This window comes from Akebia trifoliata, chromosome 9 (assembly GCF_017979445.1).
Source record: "Akebia trifoliata isolate Shusen 1 chromosome 9, ASM1797944v1, whole genome shotgun sequence".
NCBI classification, from domain to species: domain Eukaryota; kingdom Viridiplantae; phylum Streptophyta; class Magnoliopsida; order Ranunculales; family Lardizabalaceae; genus Akebia; species Akebia trifoliata.
Window position 1 is genome coordinate 24,357,086 of NC_141383.1, and position 19,920 is coordinate 24,377,005.

General features: G+C 35.0%; 1 protein-coding gene across 1 annotated transcript; it reads right to left on the reverse strand.

Moving 5' to 3' along the window:
* Nucleotides 1–997: 997 nt before the first annotated feature.
* On the reverse strand, nucleotides 998–12,796 carry LOC147394903 (paired amphipathic helix protein Sin3-like 4). The gene is made up of 25 exons (XM_086454795.1): nucleotides 12,625–12,796; nucleotides 12,420–12,474; nucleotides 12,222–12,328; nucleotides 11,207–11,365; nucleotides 10,921–11,104; nucleotides 10,736–10,834; nucleotides 10,479–10,655; nucleotides 10,036–10,387; nucleotides 9,745–9,881; nucleotides 8,745–8,820; nucleotides 8,622–8,651; nucleotides 8,135–8,400; nucleotides 7,875–8,029; nucleotides 7,402–7,529; nucleotides 7,035–7,289; nucleotides 5,103–5,789; nucleotides 4,871–4,962; nucleotides 3,447–4,103; nucleotides 3,257–3,357; nucleotides 3,034–3,172; nucleotides 2,789–2,941; nucleotides 2,540–2,703; nucleotides 2,346–2,457; nucleotides 1,831–2,012; nucleotides 998–1,402 (listed from the first exon to the last, which is right to left on the reverse strand). The coding sequence occupies exons 3-24, from the start codon at nucleotides 12,293–12,295 to the stop codon at nucleotides 1,854–1,856; spliced, it is 4,356 nt and encodes a 1,451-aa protein (XP_086310921.1). The 5' UTR covers nucleotides 12,296–12,328; nucleotides 12,420–12,474; nucleotides 12,625–12,796; the 3' UTR covers nucleotides 998–1,402; nucleotides 1,831–1,853.
* Nucleotides 12,797–19,920: the final 7,124 nt, after the last annotated feature.

Sequence of the window (19,920 nt, forward strand, 5' to 3'; positions counted from 1 at the left end):
AAAAAGAGATGAAACCTCAAGGCAAGAAAAAGTTGAGGGCATTTAAGTCATCTTTCCTTACTCTATCAGAAAAGACTTAAAGAAATACTCATGACCAAGAAGAACACTAAAAATTACAACTCTATCATTATTTCTCTCCAAACTTAAAATTTTCTACTCTTATTATTATTATTATTTTTTACTTTGATAATTAACACATGTCATCGCACCCTGCATGTGTACAATATCAGATAATCATGTTTTGGTTAAAAGAGATAAAAGAGTTTTGAAGACAAAACCTAGAAAGAAAACTCAGTTAACCTTACCAACTCAGTTAATCCCTGGTGGATAAGTTTTTTCTACTCTTAAATTAAAGAAGATGGAAAGAAATGGGATTTCTTCTATCTTTATTTTACTTTCTCTTTATTTCTCTCAATCCAAATAAAGTGTTAAATATTACCCTTTCTATCCACCACGTAGCAAACTATTTCAATCAACCGACCAAACTTTCAGGGGACCATCACATGAAAAATCTTTTTGATTCACGCTCTTTAACCATGAGAATCAAGCATCTTAAATTATGAGCCAGTATCAATGGCGGAACTATTTAAATTCCACGTGGCAATACTTGGTGCAATGAACACGAGGACCACACCTTTGTTTCCTCATCTAAATATCCATAAATTTGGTGTGAATCGTGTATATGGTCCAATCCAAACCAAACCAAACCAAAACTTTATAAGGCTAATGGATCAGTGTGGATCTGTCCGAGATCAACCCAATAAGGACTGGATCCAAAACCAAACTGATGTTTTATCAGATCAACCCAATAATCGGACGCCCCTACCCTTAAATCATAGATCATTTGTCTCGGGATACATAAGAAAAAAAAGATTCTACATATCCCAAGGCATGATCTACAGTTCTGTGATGAGAGTATATGTCATAGGGGCGTCAGAAAATCATTATTCAAATAATAATAATAATAATAGAGAGAAGAAATGGGTTAAAAAGATGATACAAGTTAAGGGCAACCAGTAGAATTAAGATATAAAATTTAAAAAAAAAAAAAAATGTATAATTTTTAAGGTTAGGAGGTAAATGTTAACTTGTGATCTGCAAGTATTTGGGCCCCAGAAAAGCTAAATGAAATGAACATACATCTTCTCTCAGGTTTTACACCATGGATTGAAACTATATACACAAATTGTGGCTCAAAACGCCACTTAAAAAAAAAAAAAAAAAACTTACAAAAATACTACATTTTTTTTCACTTTCCCAAGATGATGTTTGGCTGACCAGAGATGAAAAGCATCGGCTTTTCGTGCACCAATAATGTTATGTTTTCAACATGAGCATCAGCATTGGTTTGATTGCAAAGGATTGCCCACATGATTGGTTTTTTTGCATTAAGGAAAGTGTTCTGCAAAGGCAAAAAAAAAATATTGTTTGATTTTTTTCCAACAATTCAGCGATGAAACACCATATAATCCAAACAAGAAAAAGGGTTGGAGTCCATTAAGATTAGTGAGAAAATAGTTTTCTAGGAAAAATACAATTTGCCTGCGAAATGATTGTGCATTTTCATGAGAAAATGATTTTCCTGTCTTGAGGGGAAATGTTACCCAATCCGATCTCCGAGGAAAATTATTCTCTCGTCACATTATTACCTCCACCCCAAAACTACAAATCAACTCTCTTTTTGGCATTTTCCTAGGTCTTATCAAATGCTAAACAGTTTTTGAGAAATCAATTTCCCAAGAAAATGTTCTCTACAATCATTCAGACCCATAAAAATTAAACAATTTGAACTATGATATTAGAAAAAAGAGGAAAATCAATGATATTCACCTGTGGTGTCAGCGGCACGGAATTTAGGAGCCAGAAAGCAATCTATGGAAACGTTGCACTCTTTGAGCATAACCATTTAGAGACTTTGCCTGGTCCTGACAAGAAAAGCTGCTGCCGTGTGAATTTCTCCTTTTCCTTCTTGTACGAACCAAGAAATCTTCTGTGTCTAGAACATAGGAGACCTGCCATGTGCACATTTCCAAGATAACTCCCATGAGAGAAGCACCATAACTTAACTAAAAAACATAAACATGCCCAGCATAACTATAAGATGATAATAACAATATTATAACTTTTATATATTGGAATCAATAATTGGACAAATTGCAAATTAGTCGGACCGCGGTTGGATCCAGTTTCAGTTGATAATTGCAGATTTTAAACTACCTTTTATATTCTGAGAAAGATAATATTAAATATGTATTATTGAGGATTGATTATAATTTCCATAATAGGTATTATATTCTTTCCCCTCCAGCATTTTAACAAATGAAACCAAGGGCACAGAAAAATACCTTGGACGAATTGCAAGTTATCTTACACTCCAAGCCATTGAGTATTTGAACTCCCTCCATGGCCTTCGATGTTGCAGAAAATTCATCCCCACATGGATATTTGCGTTTGTTTCTGCAAAATCAATCAGTATTAAAGCAGCGCGTCTTTAAAATTAATACTACAATGTAAGTCATTAGAGTCCTCATATGTGTACCTAGTGAGGTAGACACCATGCATCTCCTTTCTTGCAGGAACAACTGACAAGAAGTCATTGTGTAGATATGCTGCAAAATTAGGTTCAATGGAAACGGCGGTAACTTCAGGCTTTTCATGCCCATTGTCCATCAGTTGGATAGACAAACGAGTTGGACTGGTTGACTGCAACAATTTCAAAAACAAGTTCATATATATCCAGGTCTCTATACTTTGAAATTAGACAAAGGGCATCAGTTTAGAGCCCTACACATTCAAATCGATAGATGTTCTCATCGTGAAGAAGAACACGAGCATTTTCGTGATAAACTAAATCAATCGATCTCCCTGGCCGCCTTGATTTTTCGTATGCATATAGCTGAAGAAGCTTGTTGTCCATTTCATCACTTGCAAGCGTTTGAAGCTGGGGCAAATACCAAAAATAAAAAACATTTGAAGAAACTAAACAAACCAACAAAAAACAAACAAGGAAATAAAAGAATCACAAGTTATTACCTGTTTGACTAGTTTATATATCAACTTGTCTAATGTGAATAGCACGTATGATTGAGTTCCAATAACAGCTCGGCAATCATCCTCAAACTTTGTATTGTCAGCAGAACCATCAAGTAAATTGTATAGGGCACTCATAAATCTTAATGACAAATAAGGACAGACATCCCAAATTAGTATGATTGATTATTTCTTAAGTTAGAATTATAGGTGAGGAGTTAACCACCTGGCATAGGGATCAGGAGGGCTTGCATCCTTCGAAGTTCTCCATTTCCTTTCAGCGGATGACGAATTCATCTTTGCTGACAGTATTCTTTCATACAATGTCTGCCAAAAGAAAGATGAAAAACGATGAAACCAAATAACATTTATGAGTAACTCCAATAGTATACTTCAAAACAAAACCCAAGCCTTACTTGATGAAGCCTAAACAACACATAGAAGGAATCATTTCCGTAAAAAATCCGGTAACCATTCTTGTCTTTGTCATATAATGCCGGAGGAACATGCTTGGCAAGAGGCTTCACTGTGAGTAGAAAACGTTCTGAAAATGGCAATATCATTCCATCTCCTTCGACATCATGTGCATCAGCCATCCCTTCAGCCTCACCTTCACTTTCAGCCTTAACATCATGGTCTGCGGCTTCCTCCTCTTCTTCGTGATCTTCACGGGAGCACTCCTCACCATCACCAGACTCGCTACCCGAAACATCTTCACCAGCCTCAGAAGCATTCTCACTGTCCTCTGTTGACCTTTGTGCACTCTCCTCACCCTCATCATCGGCATCTGCATCATTTTCTCCTCCGGCTTCCCCACTACATACTTTTTCTTTTCCACGCACGCCTTGATATTGCCTGCTTGCAGCACTATCCTTTAGTTTAGGCATGGCACCGCTACCAGAATCTCCATAGGCTGCAAAATTATCTTCCTCAAAATCTCCATTCGGTGATAGCTCACCCTCTTCTCTTTCAATTTTTAAGTGCCCTGCCGAATCCTCGTGATTTCTATGAACTTTGGTCCCTTCTGTCATCACCCCATTTGTTGATTTAATTTGTCTTGTACTATCTCCGCCCTATAGCACAGAAAAAAATACACAAATGTAAAAAGAGCATACAAACCAGATTATTAATAAACAATATAATAGCAAGCAAACCGAGGAAAAAAATCCAGACTTCAATCCATGGACCTGAGCCAACAAAATACACTAACTAGACAATCCTAACCACCTAATCAATAATAATAATAATCATCATCACATCAAATTTCAAATATCAGGGTTTGCTACAAGAATCCAAGTTCACCATTCAACTCCATCTAGAGCTATATCTTGAGGCATGAGTCTTCGTATCTATTCTTACTAGCTCGGTCACTAACACCTACACAATACTCCTTCTTAACTGGAATTAGAGAAGTCATTAACAAGGCCAACTATCAGACGTTAGAATCTACCAATTGTGCACTTTATTTCTAGCCCACAAAGAAGCAGCCAATTGATTGCCATTCTGGATCAGAGGTCGCCTATCTAGAAAGTGGCTAAGGATGGACAGAAGTGTATCTCCTTATAAACATCTCATTTTCGCTAGAAGTGCACCCCATAATAAGCATTTCATTTCAGACAAACTGGAGAATGCAATTCTACAGAGGCATCTAGTTTTCACAAGTAATTCATAGATGGTAAAGTTGCAAAACATGTAAAAATTCAATTATTTCTGAAAAAAATACATGAAAGGAAATATGGAAACAGAAATTCATGCGCAAAACAATACTTTTTTGAATCAATAGATGCCACTTTTAGCTAAGGTAATTAAGATTTACAGCCATCAAATAATAAATTCATACCTCTGCTGAAGGTAAAGCTTCATTATTAAGTGCAGGCTCAATCCCACCCTCGACAACGACATGACCAGGTCTCAAAGGTGTGGTGCTAACGCCTTTCAACAAAAAAATGTCTCAGTATTCCAGCCATAATCAAAGTATAGGAAATGAAATCATAAAAATGACAAATAATGCCTACATCATTCAATTCAACAAATAATTAAAAGTAAATAAGTTAAATAAATTTCAGACCAACCTGATGTAATTTCCATGATGGCCCTACCATGACCTTGTTCTGCTCTAACAGCAAGTGAGGCGTTAGAATGAGTTAGCCGTTCATTAGAAGTAGCATGTATGTTGACTCCTGATATTTCATCAGCCATAGAAATATTATTCTGCACTTTCCCCTGCTGCGGTGTACTACAGAAAGCATTACCCTTACGAGCACTCTGTTCTGTGTCGTGAAAACCATCTTCCTTAGCAGCATCACCATTTACCAACCTAGCCCTGCCAGAATTTGCTAGTTCTAGCAGAATATTGTCATCTCCGTTACTGGTAGGGTTTAGTTGCTTGGAATTAGTTAGGGCAACTTCGGCATCTGGACTGCCATCTCTTTCTGCAACACTACTTTTGACAACATGAGTCTTAGCCTTTACGACTTCTTCGGTGTCCTCTGCACCCTGGGGCCGAGATGGAAAGCCCAGCATGGGTTCCAGGAAGGTTGTCCAAATCTTCATAACTTTATCTAACTGTTCCGTAGTTGTGCAAACCTCCCCACATGAATATTTGATGAGTTGATACAAGTCTTCATGAACATCTGAATCAGAGTACTCAAATTCTAGGTTTGGAATTATAGGCCTTCGGTTCCCAGCAGCAATCGCAAGAAGCACATCATCCTCTTTACGCTTCTTCTCATTAATTTCTTTAATCTCAGCCAATAAAGCTGTGCAGTGAAACATGAAAAATTAGTCATTAGAACAGGCCACAAAAATAGTGCAGAAGAAAATATGAAAATAAACCAAGGACTAAGTAGGACTGATAAATCCATACACTGGTGGTACCAATGACCAACCAAAGGCATGTTGAAAAATTAGAATAAGGGAACTTAAAGGTTTGAGATGAGAAACATTTTCCTGGCAAAGTCAGTTTTGCAAAGATGTAGTGGATTTATGATCCAAATGTTCATAATTGAATTTGACTGTGCCTCTTATGATTGTGTCATCATCAAAGCCTTACCCTAAAAACCTGGCCTCTTAAAATTGTAAGATCCTATCAATTTTCAAAACCATTGGTTTAGTTAAAGAAGAGGGTACTAGGCATTTGACTCTTAACGTTCAAGTTTCAACTATAAAATAATTGGTGCACACGCAGTTGCTCCAGTTCACTTCATTGATCAGTTAAAGCTCAGTCTTGAGGTAAAGCAGATCCAACAACCAAATAATATATATATATATATATATATATGGGGGCGGATCAAGGGACATAAGTAAAAACAATGGTTGTTCAAAATATGGGTTAGAGGTTCTGGATTAAGCTGATTTTTTTGTGAGGATGTTCTCTATGATGAGAAGATCATCCTCACAAAAAATCAGCTCAATCTGAAACTTGTAAGTCTATCAAAAGTGGTTTACAAATTATTGGTAAAAAATCGACGGTCCACATTCCAAATCACTTTTGATGGGGTTAGAAGTTTCAGATTGGACTGATTTTTTTTAGGATGATCTTATCATCATAGAAATCATCCTCACAAAAAATCAGATCAATCCAAAACCTCTAACCCATATATATATATTTTTTTTAATTATTACATTGTTTTTACATATGTCCCCTGATCCTGACCAAATATATATAGAGAACGAAAAAACAATGGAGTACTCAAATATGATCGAAGGGTTTTTTTATTTATTTATTTTATGGATAAAGAAATATGATTAAAGATATGCCACAATACCTTTTTTTTTTTTTTTTTTGCGAGGGGGAGTGGGGGGAGGGGGGAATAATTGTTATGAAACATCAGAGAAAAAATATATATAGAAATATATTCAGCACACGCACAGAGATAGAAACAAAAACAAAAACAGAAAAAAACTGAGATGAACCTATGAATGCAGAGCATGATAAAGTTGAAGTACATTGTTGTTGCAGGGAAATGTGAAGTTTGAACATATGGTCTGAGGATTAAACTTACCTTTTGTACTCAAGCTCTTTGTGTCCTGTTGTTTGAAGTAGAAGCTACGATGATCAAGTGATTTATGGTAGTTCTTACCATAGATTTCAGCCCAGACCTTATTAAAATCTGAACGACACCTTGACCACTCCTCTTGTTTCTGCTTCAATCGAGTTAATATAACAGGCAATGCAAGAGTTGAATTCTTGCGTAATACATCCATCACATCCAGCCCATGGTCACCATACAAACGTTCGATGCACCTCAGATTTAAAGCTACAAGGAAATAAAAGAAAAGGAAATCTGGTCAAACAACATAGACCTACGAGATCCAATAGCAGCATGTGAATGCAATTATGTCAGTACTCCTAAGCTCATATATACAAACCAGTAAAATGGTCCTCGATATGAATTGGACCATCTTGCTTGATCGTATTATCATTGATCTTGTCCAACAATTCCTCCACACGCTTTGTGGTTACATTCACTGATTCTAATAACATGTCCAGTTCAAACCTGACATCGTATTTTATGGAAAACATATCAATAGAAGGAAAATCAAAATAAAAAAGCATAATCACAGTTAACAAGTCTATTACAGGCAAGAATATTGGATATTATTACAAGCAACCACTATGCCTCGTGAAAGTATTGAATAGCAGAAGATTGGGGAAAACTGTTTTCCTTCAACAGACATGAAATATCATAAAGATAGAAGTCATTTTTTCTCTTTCGATTATTCCAACAATATAAACAAGAACAGGTAAAACGAAAGAGCGAGCAGGTACCATTTTAGCTTCATAACACAAATTAAATCAAATAAGTGAAATTTTTTATTGCAGAAAACAGTAAGCTTGTTACCTATCGTCTTCACATCTAAACAGGCTTTCTTCATATTGGTTTTTCCGCATGTGTTTGAAAGAATAATCCTCACTTCCGGAAGTCACTGATACCCAACAATCATTCAATACTTGAGCACCAAGTTCTGTCCTCTGGCTTGCTGAAGGCATTAAATACTGCAAAACAATAAGCATGGAGAGCCAGCCATATATTTATACAACTACGTCAAAAGATTTCGATACTTAGAGAAAAATAGAAAACTAAGGTAAAGATTGCATTACATTCTTGGGCAGAAGCCGATAACTGGGGCTACAACGCTGACAGTTAGATAGGTCAAGCTCTGAAATGGGTTTAGCCATATACTTATCCCTGTTCGGAAATGGAACCTTGTGAGCTGCTACAGACGCATTTCTGTCAACTTTTTCCTTTTCTTTATCCCTTTCACGATCTCTATCTTTTTCCCGTTCATCCCTTTCATGGTCTCTCTCTTTATCCCTGTCCTCTATCTTCACTGCTCTGGGTAAATGTCCATCATTCCACAAGGATTCTGAAATTAATCAAAAGCTATATTAGATTTAATAAGTACACACAAAATCTTAATATATTTGGTTCAAGAATGAAAATTTTAGTCAGTTCATCTTTAAATTTCTCAATCATAGAAATTGTCGCATTGATGATTAACATTTCCGAAAAAAATGGCATGGAAACTCTATTTATGAAGAGCCTCTCTAATTAAAGGAAGTAAAAAGGAATTATGTCATTACGCACTTTTACTTATAACTCCAGCAAGAAAACCATCTGCAGGAAAAGTCTGGATTAGAAACAACCAAAGGAAAAGCAAACGCCAAGCAGATAACCTTAGGAAAAAAAAACGAAGTTTCAATCACTTACCAATCTTCTCACATCGGGTCAAAAATTCATTGAACCCATCCATAAGATCCGGATATTTTCCAAGTAAATCACCAATCTGAAAGCAGTATCAATTTCAGTGAAAATGCTAATCATATCATGGCACTAAAATCTCCATGAAGAACTTAAAAAAACATGTTTATAATGATGATGTGATCATCTGTAAAATGTGATCATGTGATCTATCCAACAAATTTTATACAAAATGCTACACCCTAATCGGTGTCAACTGATTACTCAAAAAAAAAAAAAAAAGGGCGGGGGCTTAATTATTTTTTTTATAAAAAGAACACAGAAGACAGTAATGGTTGACAATAAATTCCCAAATTTATGGTACCATCAACTGTGTGAGGTAAGAGGCAACTATGTCACAAAGCATAATCTGATTGCAACCACTAGAGAAAAACTTGATTTATGCAGCAGGTATTTCACTTGTGCACCTAATATGTGATATACACGATGAAGAAATACCTTGCTTTAATTTGGTCTTATTTCAGCCACTAACCATATTACAAGTTGAAAGCTTCCTAGCAATGATATGCCGGCTCTAAATGGATGATGGAACATTGTATACATCATATTTATGCCTTATTCAGAGCATTAGGGTTGGCAACATTTATCTAAAAGTATTCTACTGTCAAGGCATGCCTTCAGATCTTTTCTTACTACCTCAATCCAAGTCAGTTTTGGCCTTGACATTAATAACAGAACATGAAATTAATATTAATATAAAAAAGTATTTCACTTGGAGGCTCGAGGACTTCATAGTTAAAATGTAGGGCTTCGTTTCATTTATGTGATATGACTCTATTACTCCAAAATGAACCTTTGAAATAATTGAACTTACAAAAGCTGACGCTGGAACAAGTGTCTAGGAAAACAACTTATTAGTAGGCAACAATAAATCCAAAATGTCAAAATGAAAACAGAAGAAATTTTTTTTGGAAAGGCCATAAAAAAATAAAAAAAATGGATCACATACCAAAGTTTGCAATTCGGATCTTGTAATGATTTCTGTGCTATAAATATGCAGGCATTTCAAGAATTCCTGGTAATCATCAGAATTGCATAACTTCTCCTTGACTTTCTCACAAAAAGTGAACTCTTGGTTGTATACGCCTGCCATGTTATGAAAAATATCAATTTCACCCTAAAGACAAAATCATTCAAAAATAATAACAGTTTAACCAGAAAGGAAAGGAAAACATAAAAAACTAGAGAATTATGAGCTCCAAACACAAAAAAATATTATCAAATGGCACAGAATACTCACTTTTCAAGGCATTTTTATCATCATAAGAAGACAAAATGGGATGCATTCCAAAGTTTTCAGCACCTTCCCCGCCTTGATGTAATTGATCAGTAACAGAGTCTTCAACCCTTCGAGAAGATTTTCGTTTGTTGGTAAGACGTTGCATGTTGTTGAAGTCTCGATTACTGTCGTGGTCTACATCCTTATCATCTCGATCGCGGTCTCTCCTATCCCGATCTTCCTTCCTCTCTTTTTCCTTCTCAGCACGTTTCCGCTGTTCCTTGTCCATTTTCATCAATGCTTTATCATGCTCTGCGTCAGGGCGATCAATGCTGAGATCACGTTCTCCATGGGAAGTCATAATCCTCTCCTTCTGGAAAAATTGCACATAAAATATCATAATAAACTCCCAAAAAAGAAACAGAAAAATTGGACAATTAAAAAAAAAAGTGATGAACAAATACCTTGTCCCCATGCATTGGTCGCAATGTGGGCATAGCGGAGCTCCTCTCGTCCCGACGCATGAAAGACGGGTTCCTGACTGATGGAGCATGATGCATTGGAGCTGTCATTGAAGTATCTGGTAGGAAATGTGTGAACTCCTCGAGCAAGTCTACGTGGAGGTGGAAAAGGGTGGCCACCTGTATAAAACACAGAACTTGAAGAACACAATGATAGAGAACATTAAGGGGAAGTAACACAAACTCTATTGCAAGTGTACCTCATCGTAGACTTCTGTAATGGACTTGTTCTCCTTTCTGTACATATTCAAAATCTCTAAGAATGATTTGTACACGCGATCATCATTTTGGAACCGTGTCTGTAAATACCCAAAAACAGGGTTAACCAAAAACCCTTGACAGTAGAACTGGCAGCGCAAAATTCAAAAGGAGATAAATTTTTCACCTTTATTTTGTTTACGAAATTGATGGCTTCGTCAAATTCAACAGGCTTCTTTGGTTGAGGCTCATTCTCAAGCGGGAGGGTGATCTCGTATCCTTTGGGCAAGAAAGTATTGAAGCCCAAAATAAGGTTTCGATGTCCTTTGAACAAATCTTTCACCCTCGATATGACACCTGTGGTGTCAATTCTACAAGCAGCATAAAAATGGGTTTAGAGGGGAAGTCATTATGCAGAAATTAACGGTAAACTAAAAAATAAAGTGGCAGACGATCAAAAAAAAATCTTTCACCTTTGGGCTTTGAAATCTTTCATGACTTCAAGGAATTCATCGTATTTCTCCCTATTATCCTGAAATATGTCTTTTACGGACTTGAGATATGCTAGTGCATCATTGGTTGTTAGTTTCTGTGTCCCTCCTCCTCCTCCAGGGGCTTGGGGTTGCCCGGAGCTTCATTACCAAGCACCAACAAAACATTTAAAAAACAATAATAATAAGTGAAATTCAGTAAATCAAGCAATAGATCAAAGCCCAGGCCACTGATTCCTCATAAATACAACCAGTCAAGAAGGAAATCAAAATTTTGTGATCATAAAATATAGTCTAGGGTTGGTTTGGTCCAGTACTTTTGTAATAAAAAATATATCTTTTTTTTCTTTTTTTTTCATGAAAAGGGTTCTTAAAAATGGCAACAATAGTATCTTCTTCTTGAATCTATTCTGATAAGAGAAAAACCTGGAATACTAAGTGAAATTCAGTAAATCAAGCAATAGATCAAAGCCCAGGCAACTGATTCCTCACAAATACACCCGAGCAGGAAATCAAAAAAATTTACCATAAAATATAGTCTAGGGTTGGTTTGGATCAGTATTTTTGTGATAAAAAATATATCTTTTCTTTTGGCAGAAAAAAAAGGTTTTTAAAAAATGGCAATAATACTATCTTCTGCAAGAATCTAGAAGAAAACCTGAATGAGAAGGAAACCTTCACTAAAGTTACAGAAGGGCTCTAAGGAAAATCTTATCTTATTTTCAGGGAAAAAAATTAATCCAGAAACCTCAAATCGGCAAAATTAGAAGAAAGAAAACAATAAGAGATTAATAACGAAAACCCTTTGCAGGATCAAGCAATTCAACATGAAAACACAATTAAGAACAAAGAAATAACATAGAAAAATAGCATAAAATTTACTAACCGAATAGTCAACAAGATTCATCCCGTCTCATTAGCCAAACCAAAAAAAACACTAAAAAAATAAATATATATTACAAATAGAGATAGGGAGATGAAGAAGATAGAGATTTACGCTTCGCCTCGAGAAGAAATAACAGGTCGTTTGAGTTGAGAACCCATGAAAGCTTCCTCTCTACTCCTTTTCATCTCTACAAAACCTTCTCCCCCTCAGCAAAACATCTTCAAACATCCAAAAAAGTAATGAATTAAGATCAAAATCCGAAGCTTTTCGAATTAAGACCAAAAAAGATAAGAAGAGAACAGATCTAACCAGGAAGAAAAGTTCAATTCTAGCATCCAAACAGATCACCTTCGAAGAACAAATCCTGAAAAAAAAAACGAGAGAAAAAAAAAAAAAAGGTAGATTAGATTACTTCAGAAGAACGAAACCATCAAGAAAACAAACGAACAATGATTCAAATAAAAACTAAAAAAACAGAGATCGCTTAAGAAAAAAGATTATAATTTTTTTTTACAGAGATTCAGATATGGTGAGAGGAGAAACGACGAAGAACTCGAAGAAACTATTTGCATAAACTTTGTGAGATTATCCGATAATTAAAAAAACTTCAAAGAGGCGCAAAATTTTGCGTCGCATTAAGAGAGAGAGAGAGAGAGAGACTTCGGAGAATGAATTTGAGAGTTTATGTTGTGAGATATACAAGAAGGGGAACACTTGTTAGAGACAAAAGCCTGTGGAGAGCTATTACCCGGTCACCTTCTCCTCATTGAGTTGGTTCGCTATATATGTTAACCGGCTGTAGACGGTTCACCCGGTCATACGGCTACATACATAAGAGGTAGTTTTTATGGTCTTACTTTTTTCTTATTAGGGTTAAACAGTTAGGGCACTTTTAATTACCAAATCTTTTGATTATTGGGTGTTTTAGGCTAGAGTTATCAATGGATCAATTCCCGTTGTCTACGTGTTATAAATCAACTGACAAAAAAATCTAAAAATGACGTGGATTAATGTAGTAAAAGTTTATATAGACACGTTTTTAATAATGTTCAAGAAGATAAATTTATCTGATATCGATGTTGATCGAATTAATCTCGATTATTTATTTCATATTTAATTATGATTCCGATTTTAGTAATGTTTAAGTGTAATTTCAACGAAAAATACTAATATGACTTCATATGACACTACCACCCAACAATGCGTTGACGTGGTGGTGTGCATAGAATCATAGATATTTTTCTTCGAGATACAACTGTTTTGCATTCAATGTAGATTCAAACTATCTGTCCTTTTTCGTTCAGGCGTGAAAACCTAGAGATAAGTTTATGAGTGGAGAAAACGAGCAAAGAAGAGAGAAGCAACTGAGTTTATAGTCAATACTTTCCTAGCATGTCAAATATGCTTCCTTTTTCTTCATATGGAGTCCAATTCTAGAGGTTCCACTTGACAAACTTCGTTAAAGTAAGTCAAGGGTATTTGTAGCGTGGCATGTGACGTCGAGTACTAGAGCTCGATGATTCTATGCACATACAGTGTTGTAGGACGTCGATGTAACACAGACTCAATTTCTTTTTTTACTTATGTATCTTTCATAATTCTCTTGTTTTATTTATAAATCCATGATATTGAAACTCTTTTGTGGGAGAAATTAGGAATCCAAAATTTACATCGCAACGAGAATGTCCAGGAATATTTTGTAAACCATATTTATTTATCTATTCATTTCATTTCTTAGCGAAAAAAAAAACTAAATAAACTAAATATAAAAAAAACTTTTAATTACAAAAGACGTGATTGTAGACCAAAAAGAGTTTCGTCTAACTGACTAAAATTTGTTGGGATAAAGTTTTGAAGATGATGATGATGATTTTATTATCCAATGTTGAAATAATTACATGAATAATGATTTTTAGACGCCGCATTATGACATACAACCCCTGACGTGGCATGTGCTAGAATCATAGATATATTTTATCGGGATACACAACTACAAAAGATTTATGAGGATTTATGATTGTGTATCTCGAGGAAAGATCGGTGGATCTAACCCATGCCCCGTTAGAGAGCATATGTCAAAGGGGGTGTCAGAAAATCATGACTCCAATTATATAAGAAATCGATACATGTCTTCGCTAATGTTTTTGAATTAATAAATATAAAAGTAAATTAAGAAAAACTGACTCACAAGAAACTTGGTGTCACCAACTTTTGATTCTTTCTCAATACACTTTCACTGCCATGATCAGTCCCTTTGGATTTCAATGAGATATTCTAATTTGAAAAATAAAATAAAAATGGTGGTGTGTTAAAAAGGAAGTTGGTGTTGTAATATAAACACTCTATTTGATTATGATTTTGATGGTCATCGCTTTTTAGGTGTTAGTGGACGAAGACGGATTTTAAATCTAGGTCACGGTTTCAGCTCTCGTCCACCTAAGCCAATTTGGCAAGCTGGCAAGATGAATGAATGAGGGTAAAGTTGTCCTTTAGTACCATAACTTAAAAAGTAAAGAAGGGTAGTATAGACTTTTTACTTACTCATCTAGGTATTGGTGAGAATATTTAAGATGCCTACCGTGTTCTTAAACTTATCCCATACCTAATCTGACTGTGGTATTCAAAAAGAGATTAATAAATAATGACTAAAATGCCCTCCTCTTCAACCACTTCCCAAGTATTAACCCTCATTTTACATTTTTTTTTTTTTTTTAAGTATTAAACTTCATTGTTGGATTCTGGTTACATGTTCGGCATTTGTTATCTATATGAATACGATTTGATTGTTTATTATATTTATATTTTTAATTAAAAATAAAAGAAAATTTTATTCCAAATGACTGTGAAATCAACAAAAGGAGGTATTAAAAGGTTTTTGAGAAAAAACTAAGAATTGCTAAATAATTCACAGATTTTACTTAATAATTGACAATGATGAAGACGATTGGAGAGAGATATTTGGCAAAGAGACAAAAAATAAGAGTATTTTAGTCATTTTGTATTAGTCTCTCATAGAAGATTGATGTCAAGTTGAACATTTCGTTTGAAAAAACATAGGGGTGTCTTAAATGAGTTGTGATTTTTTGACTCCCCCTTTTGACATACTCCCCCTCTACTCTCCTGACGTGGCGTGTGACAGAATCGTGGATTTTCTTTTCTCAGCATACACGACCGCACATCCCCATGAACATGTGTAATTATGTATCTCGAGGAAGAAAATCTACGATTTTGTCATACACCATGTCGGGAGAGTAGAAAGAGGAGTCAGAAAATCATTATTCATCTTAAATTTTCATCAGAGTTGATTGGTTTTAGAAAGATTGAGATGATTGGCTTTGGGAAGAAAATAAAAAGTGTTTCGTTCAAAGGTTGAAAACAAGGCCTAGTTAAGTCATTTTTGATAGCTTCTCATAGAAGACCGAAGTCAAGAGATATATTATGAATTTGAAAACACTATGATATCTCAAATATTCACCAAAAACTGGGGGGGTATACCTAAATTACCAAAAAGAAGGAAAAAAAAAAAAGAGAAGATATTATGAAATTAAAACAAGTGGCTCACAAGCATGGGCGAAGGCTCACCTTGCCACATAAAGATTTAATGGTTGCAACTGATTTGTGAGAAATATTTGTTGATGTCCTTTAGTCCTTAGAGCCAATTGAACGATTAATATCATTTGATAAAAATGATGAGCATCATGTATTTATTTTTTATTTTTTATATCAGGGTATCTAAACTTACGTCTAACTAGTGGGACTAGGTGAGCTAGGACCTGGAACAAGGCATATGGGTCCCTCCCTCTGGCACATGCAACGCTCACACATCACACACACTGGGTAAGTGTGGGTACGCCCTTGCGTGTGGCCTTGAGGAGCCATTGCTCATACTAAGTACCAAACACACAACCTAGGGATTCTCATCGCTTATTGGATTCGAAATTGCCAATGAACCAACCCCTCAGGTTCCAGAACAATGCTCTGCTTTGATCAAGGCATATATGGGTCCCTCCCTTAGGCATGCACAATGCACGCACATCACACGCACCAAGTAAGTGAGGGTACACTCTTGCGGATGGCCTTAAGGAGCCACTACTCGTACTGGGTATGGAACACACAATGTACATACTCTCACCACTTAGTGGATAAGAAATTGCCATTAAGCCAACCCCTCGGGTCCAGAACAATGCTCTTTGCTTTCATCATCAAAATTTCAACTTGATCCGTATATAGGAACGTGCTCTGGAGTGATAAACAAATTTCTTTCCATGTTAAAAGCAAAGTTCTCACACATGGAAATTTTGAGACCAATTATCCTCCGCCATGTGGCAAAAGAAAAAATAATAATAATTAGATGCACAAATTAGGAACCAATCAGATGCTGTCTTACGTACACGTGGAGTGGGGTTATAGTATCAGCTGGGCCTCACTATGGCATTCAGTGGATGCAGTCCTTGATTTTGGCCCACACAACTGCATCTAAAAGTACTCAAAAAAAAAAAAAATCTCTTTAACTTTTATTTTCAAAATTCAAAGGTTTCATTTTTTTTTTTTTTTTCAATGGATACAAGTAAAGGTACATGGAATTTCTCATATCATTGTACAACGATGATGATGATGGGTCGATCGATTATAGGTTGTCAAATGGGTTCATTTTTTTCTCAGTAACCTCTTATTGATTAGGGTGCATTTTGAGAAAATTGGGGGTGGGGGTGGGGGTGGACCAATGCTACATGGAAACATTATGAGAAATGGGAATGGAAAATAATATCTAAAAATTTCTCATTACGTTTTCATGTAGCATTGGTCCACCCCCAACCCCAACCCCAACCCCAATTGTCTCAAAATGCACCCTAATCAGTAAGAGGTTATCGAGAAAAAATGAACTCATTTGGCAACCTGTAATCGATCGACCCATCATCATCATCATCATCATCATCATCGTTGTTATTATTATTATCATTTAATTGGGGGTATGTGAGTTAGTGTTCCCTTTCGTGTTGGGTCAAAACTTGAAGGAAAAAAAAAATCCTAAGGAGGCATGGAGGTTCGAAGTCAACCCAAAAATCTATTCATGCTTCGTTATAGGAAGTTTACTCACAAAGGGTTCATGATGCCAAAAGTGATCGAGAGATTTAGATATCTTACAAAGAGGAATAGAGAATAAACCAAAGATCTTGTATTTTTAGGGTTCGTTCATTTGATAGGATTTCAATGTTTTTTTTTCAAAAGAAAAAATGCACATCTTCCGCATTTGTTTTCCATGTCTCTAATGATGTATTTCCTTATAAGCATGGAAAATGAGTTTCATTTGGGTCGAGAAAATTTGAGGTCGGCTCTTTGACTTTACCCATCCAACTCCAATACATTATTTGCAAGAATTGAATTTTTTCATATGAGATCAAATGCAAATATTTATTTCACTTTAAACTACTTACAAATGATTTATCAAGCAAATAATTTTTTCATGCGAAAAGAATTCGTCAACAAATGATTAGACCCTTATATACTCAAATATACAAGTGCAAAACTTTATGAATTCGAAAATTAGTGGCCCCATTAAGTATCGTGGACGTGAAAAATTGCTCCACCTCTGATATTAGTGTTGAAGTCTTGTGATCTACACTCATGTTGTCTTTGAGTGTGCTCATAACACAACCTCTTCAACACCACAGTTAGGTAAAGAATTTTAACAGAATAACAACACCCCATAGTTACAATATAGTTACAAAAAGCTCCATTTTTTTATAGTCTCGTTTAAAGTGCGTTTTGTAACTCGAACGATTAAAATTATTAAAAAACTTGCCTATTTAAAAAAAAACGTATTTTTACATTTTAAACATACATTTTACATTTTAAATATGTTCTTTTTAAATAATAAAACCCTATTTTCGTAGGCCTGTGATTAAGTTTTATAGTTGTTTGTGATTTGATTCATGAATTTTATTTAATATGATAATGTCTTAATGTTATAATTTGTTTCAAGTGTTTTGTTAACGTGTGCCCTAAGGGCAGACATTAAGGTGTATTAAATACATTTGGAAATAAGTATTTAAGGGTATTTTTTTTTGTCACAATCTTTTTTTTTTTTTTTTTTTTTGTGTATTTTTAGTAGGAAAATAAATTTCCTATATGTATTTAATGAACCTTAATGTGTGCCCTTAGGGCATATGTTAACAAAACCCTTTTTTCAATATTGTCGTATTATGCTTAAAAGATTTGTCGATGGTTAAACATCTTTTAGCATCATAAAATGTATAATTATGCATAGATATTCAACAGTATTCTTTTTACTCAAAAAATATATTGGAAACTTAGAATAAATGTCTAATACATATAAATATTATTTTTTCTTAGATTTTAATATAAATTTTGTATTTATTATTTTTTTTTCCAATTTGATTTTTTTTTTCAAAGTTTTCCCTAATCATTTAGAACCCGTATTTCAACTCGGTGGCTATGATTTATAGACAAAAATATGAGGATTTCCCTAAACCCTATTTTCATGTTGGTTCTTGTCATTTTTAAAAAGTGGATCTTGATTAAGAATGTATGTAACCAAGATCATTTTCTTATTCAATCCTTATCCAGTCATTGTTTCATGTCTATACAAATTTTGCCATCCACAAGTATCACTCTTGAACCAAAAACCAAAATGCCAATTTAAGTTGATATTCACCATTCAATGAGCAAATGCTCCAGATTTTTTTATTATAGTTTGATGGTTCTCTCCAGCATTTTTTATTTTAAAAATGATTTGAAACCACAAAATCAGATCTATTTTAGAGAAGAATAATGCTGAAATGACATCAAGATTATACCTCACATCACACATCCTGACGTGAAAGTGTATGGAATCATAGATGCTTTTCATCGAGATATGAGTGAAAAAGCATTTATAGTTGCTATCCACTTTTACGTCAAGATGTGCGACATGAGGTACAAGCTTAAGGTCACTCCAGCACACCTTCTTACACTGAAAAAACAAGGTCACTTTGCGTCCTTGAACCGATAATCATCTTTTGACTAACCTAGCCTCCTTTGTCCCTCGGGACTAACAAGGGGTAATATAGGAATATTCACTTGTTGTCCATCAACTATGCCTTTCAGCCTGATTTTAGGCCCCGACTCACTCTTCGTGGACGAACCTTGTGACCCTTTAGAGAATATACTCATTTTTAAATCTAATGCTAGCATTGGATATTATCAACCTCCAAAACTCATTTTCTTTCCCAATGTGAAATAAGATTGCTTTGCACAATACCATTAGAAAAAACTATATTTTTCAAGGTTATTAAGGTGCAATGCTATTTGGATGTTAACATTTACATAAATACATGTGTAATTCTTTTAACAAAATAATGAGATCTCCCATGATTTTGACTATTTTCAATTTCTAGGTGTTGGAGTAGACCCTAAAAGCATCCTCTTCCTTGAGAATTCATCTTGAATTGTGATTGTTTGACTTAATTTTATTCCGAACTTCATCTTGAAGTATAGTTTTAAAACTCGTCTAAGACCGAGACATATCGCTTGAGTCATCTCGATATCAAGCATGGACGAAACAGATGGACAAGCCAATTTTTCAAATGACATATTAAAACCCATGTTCATTTTTTTGAATGAGATATCTCAAACGTATCAGAAAACTTGTCCTAGACAACTTGGTATCTGGCATGGACGAGATGAGACGCAAGACAAAGTTTTAAAACCATGTCTTGAATTGATCCAAGTAAGTGACCAAAAGCACACAATACGCCTTCTTGATGAAACAAAAAAAAAAAAAAGTACTCAAATTGAACTTTGAAAAATC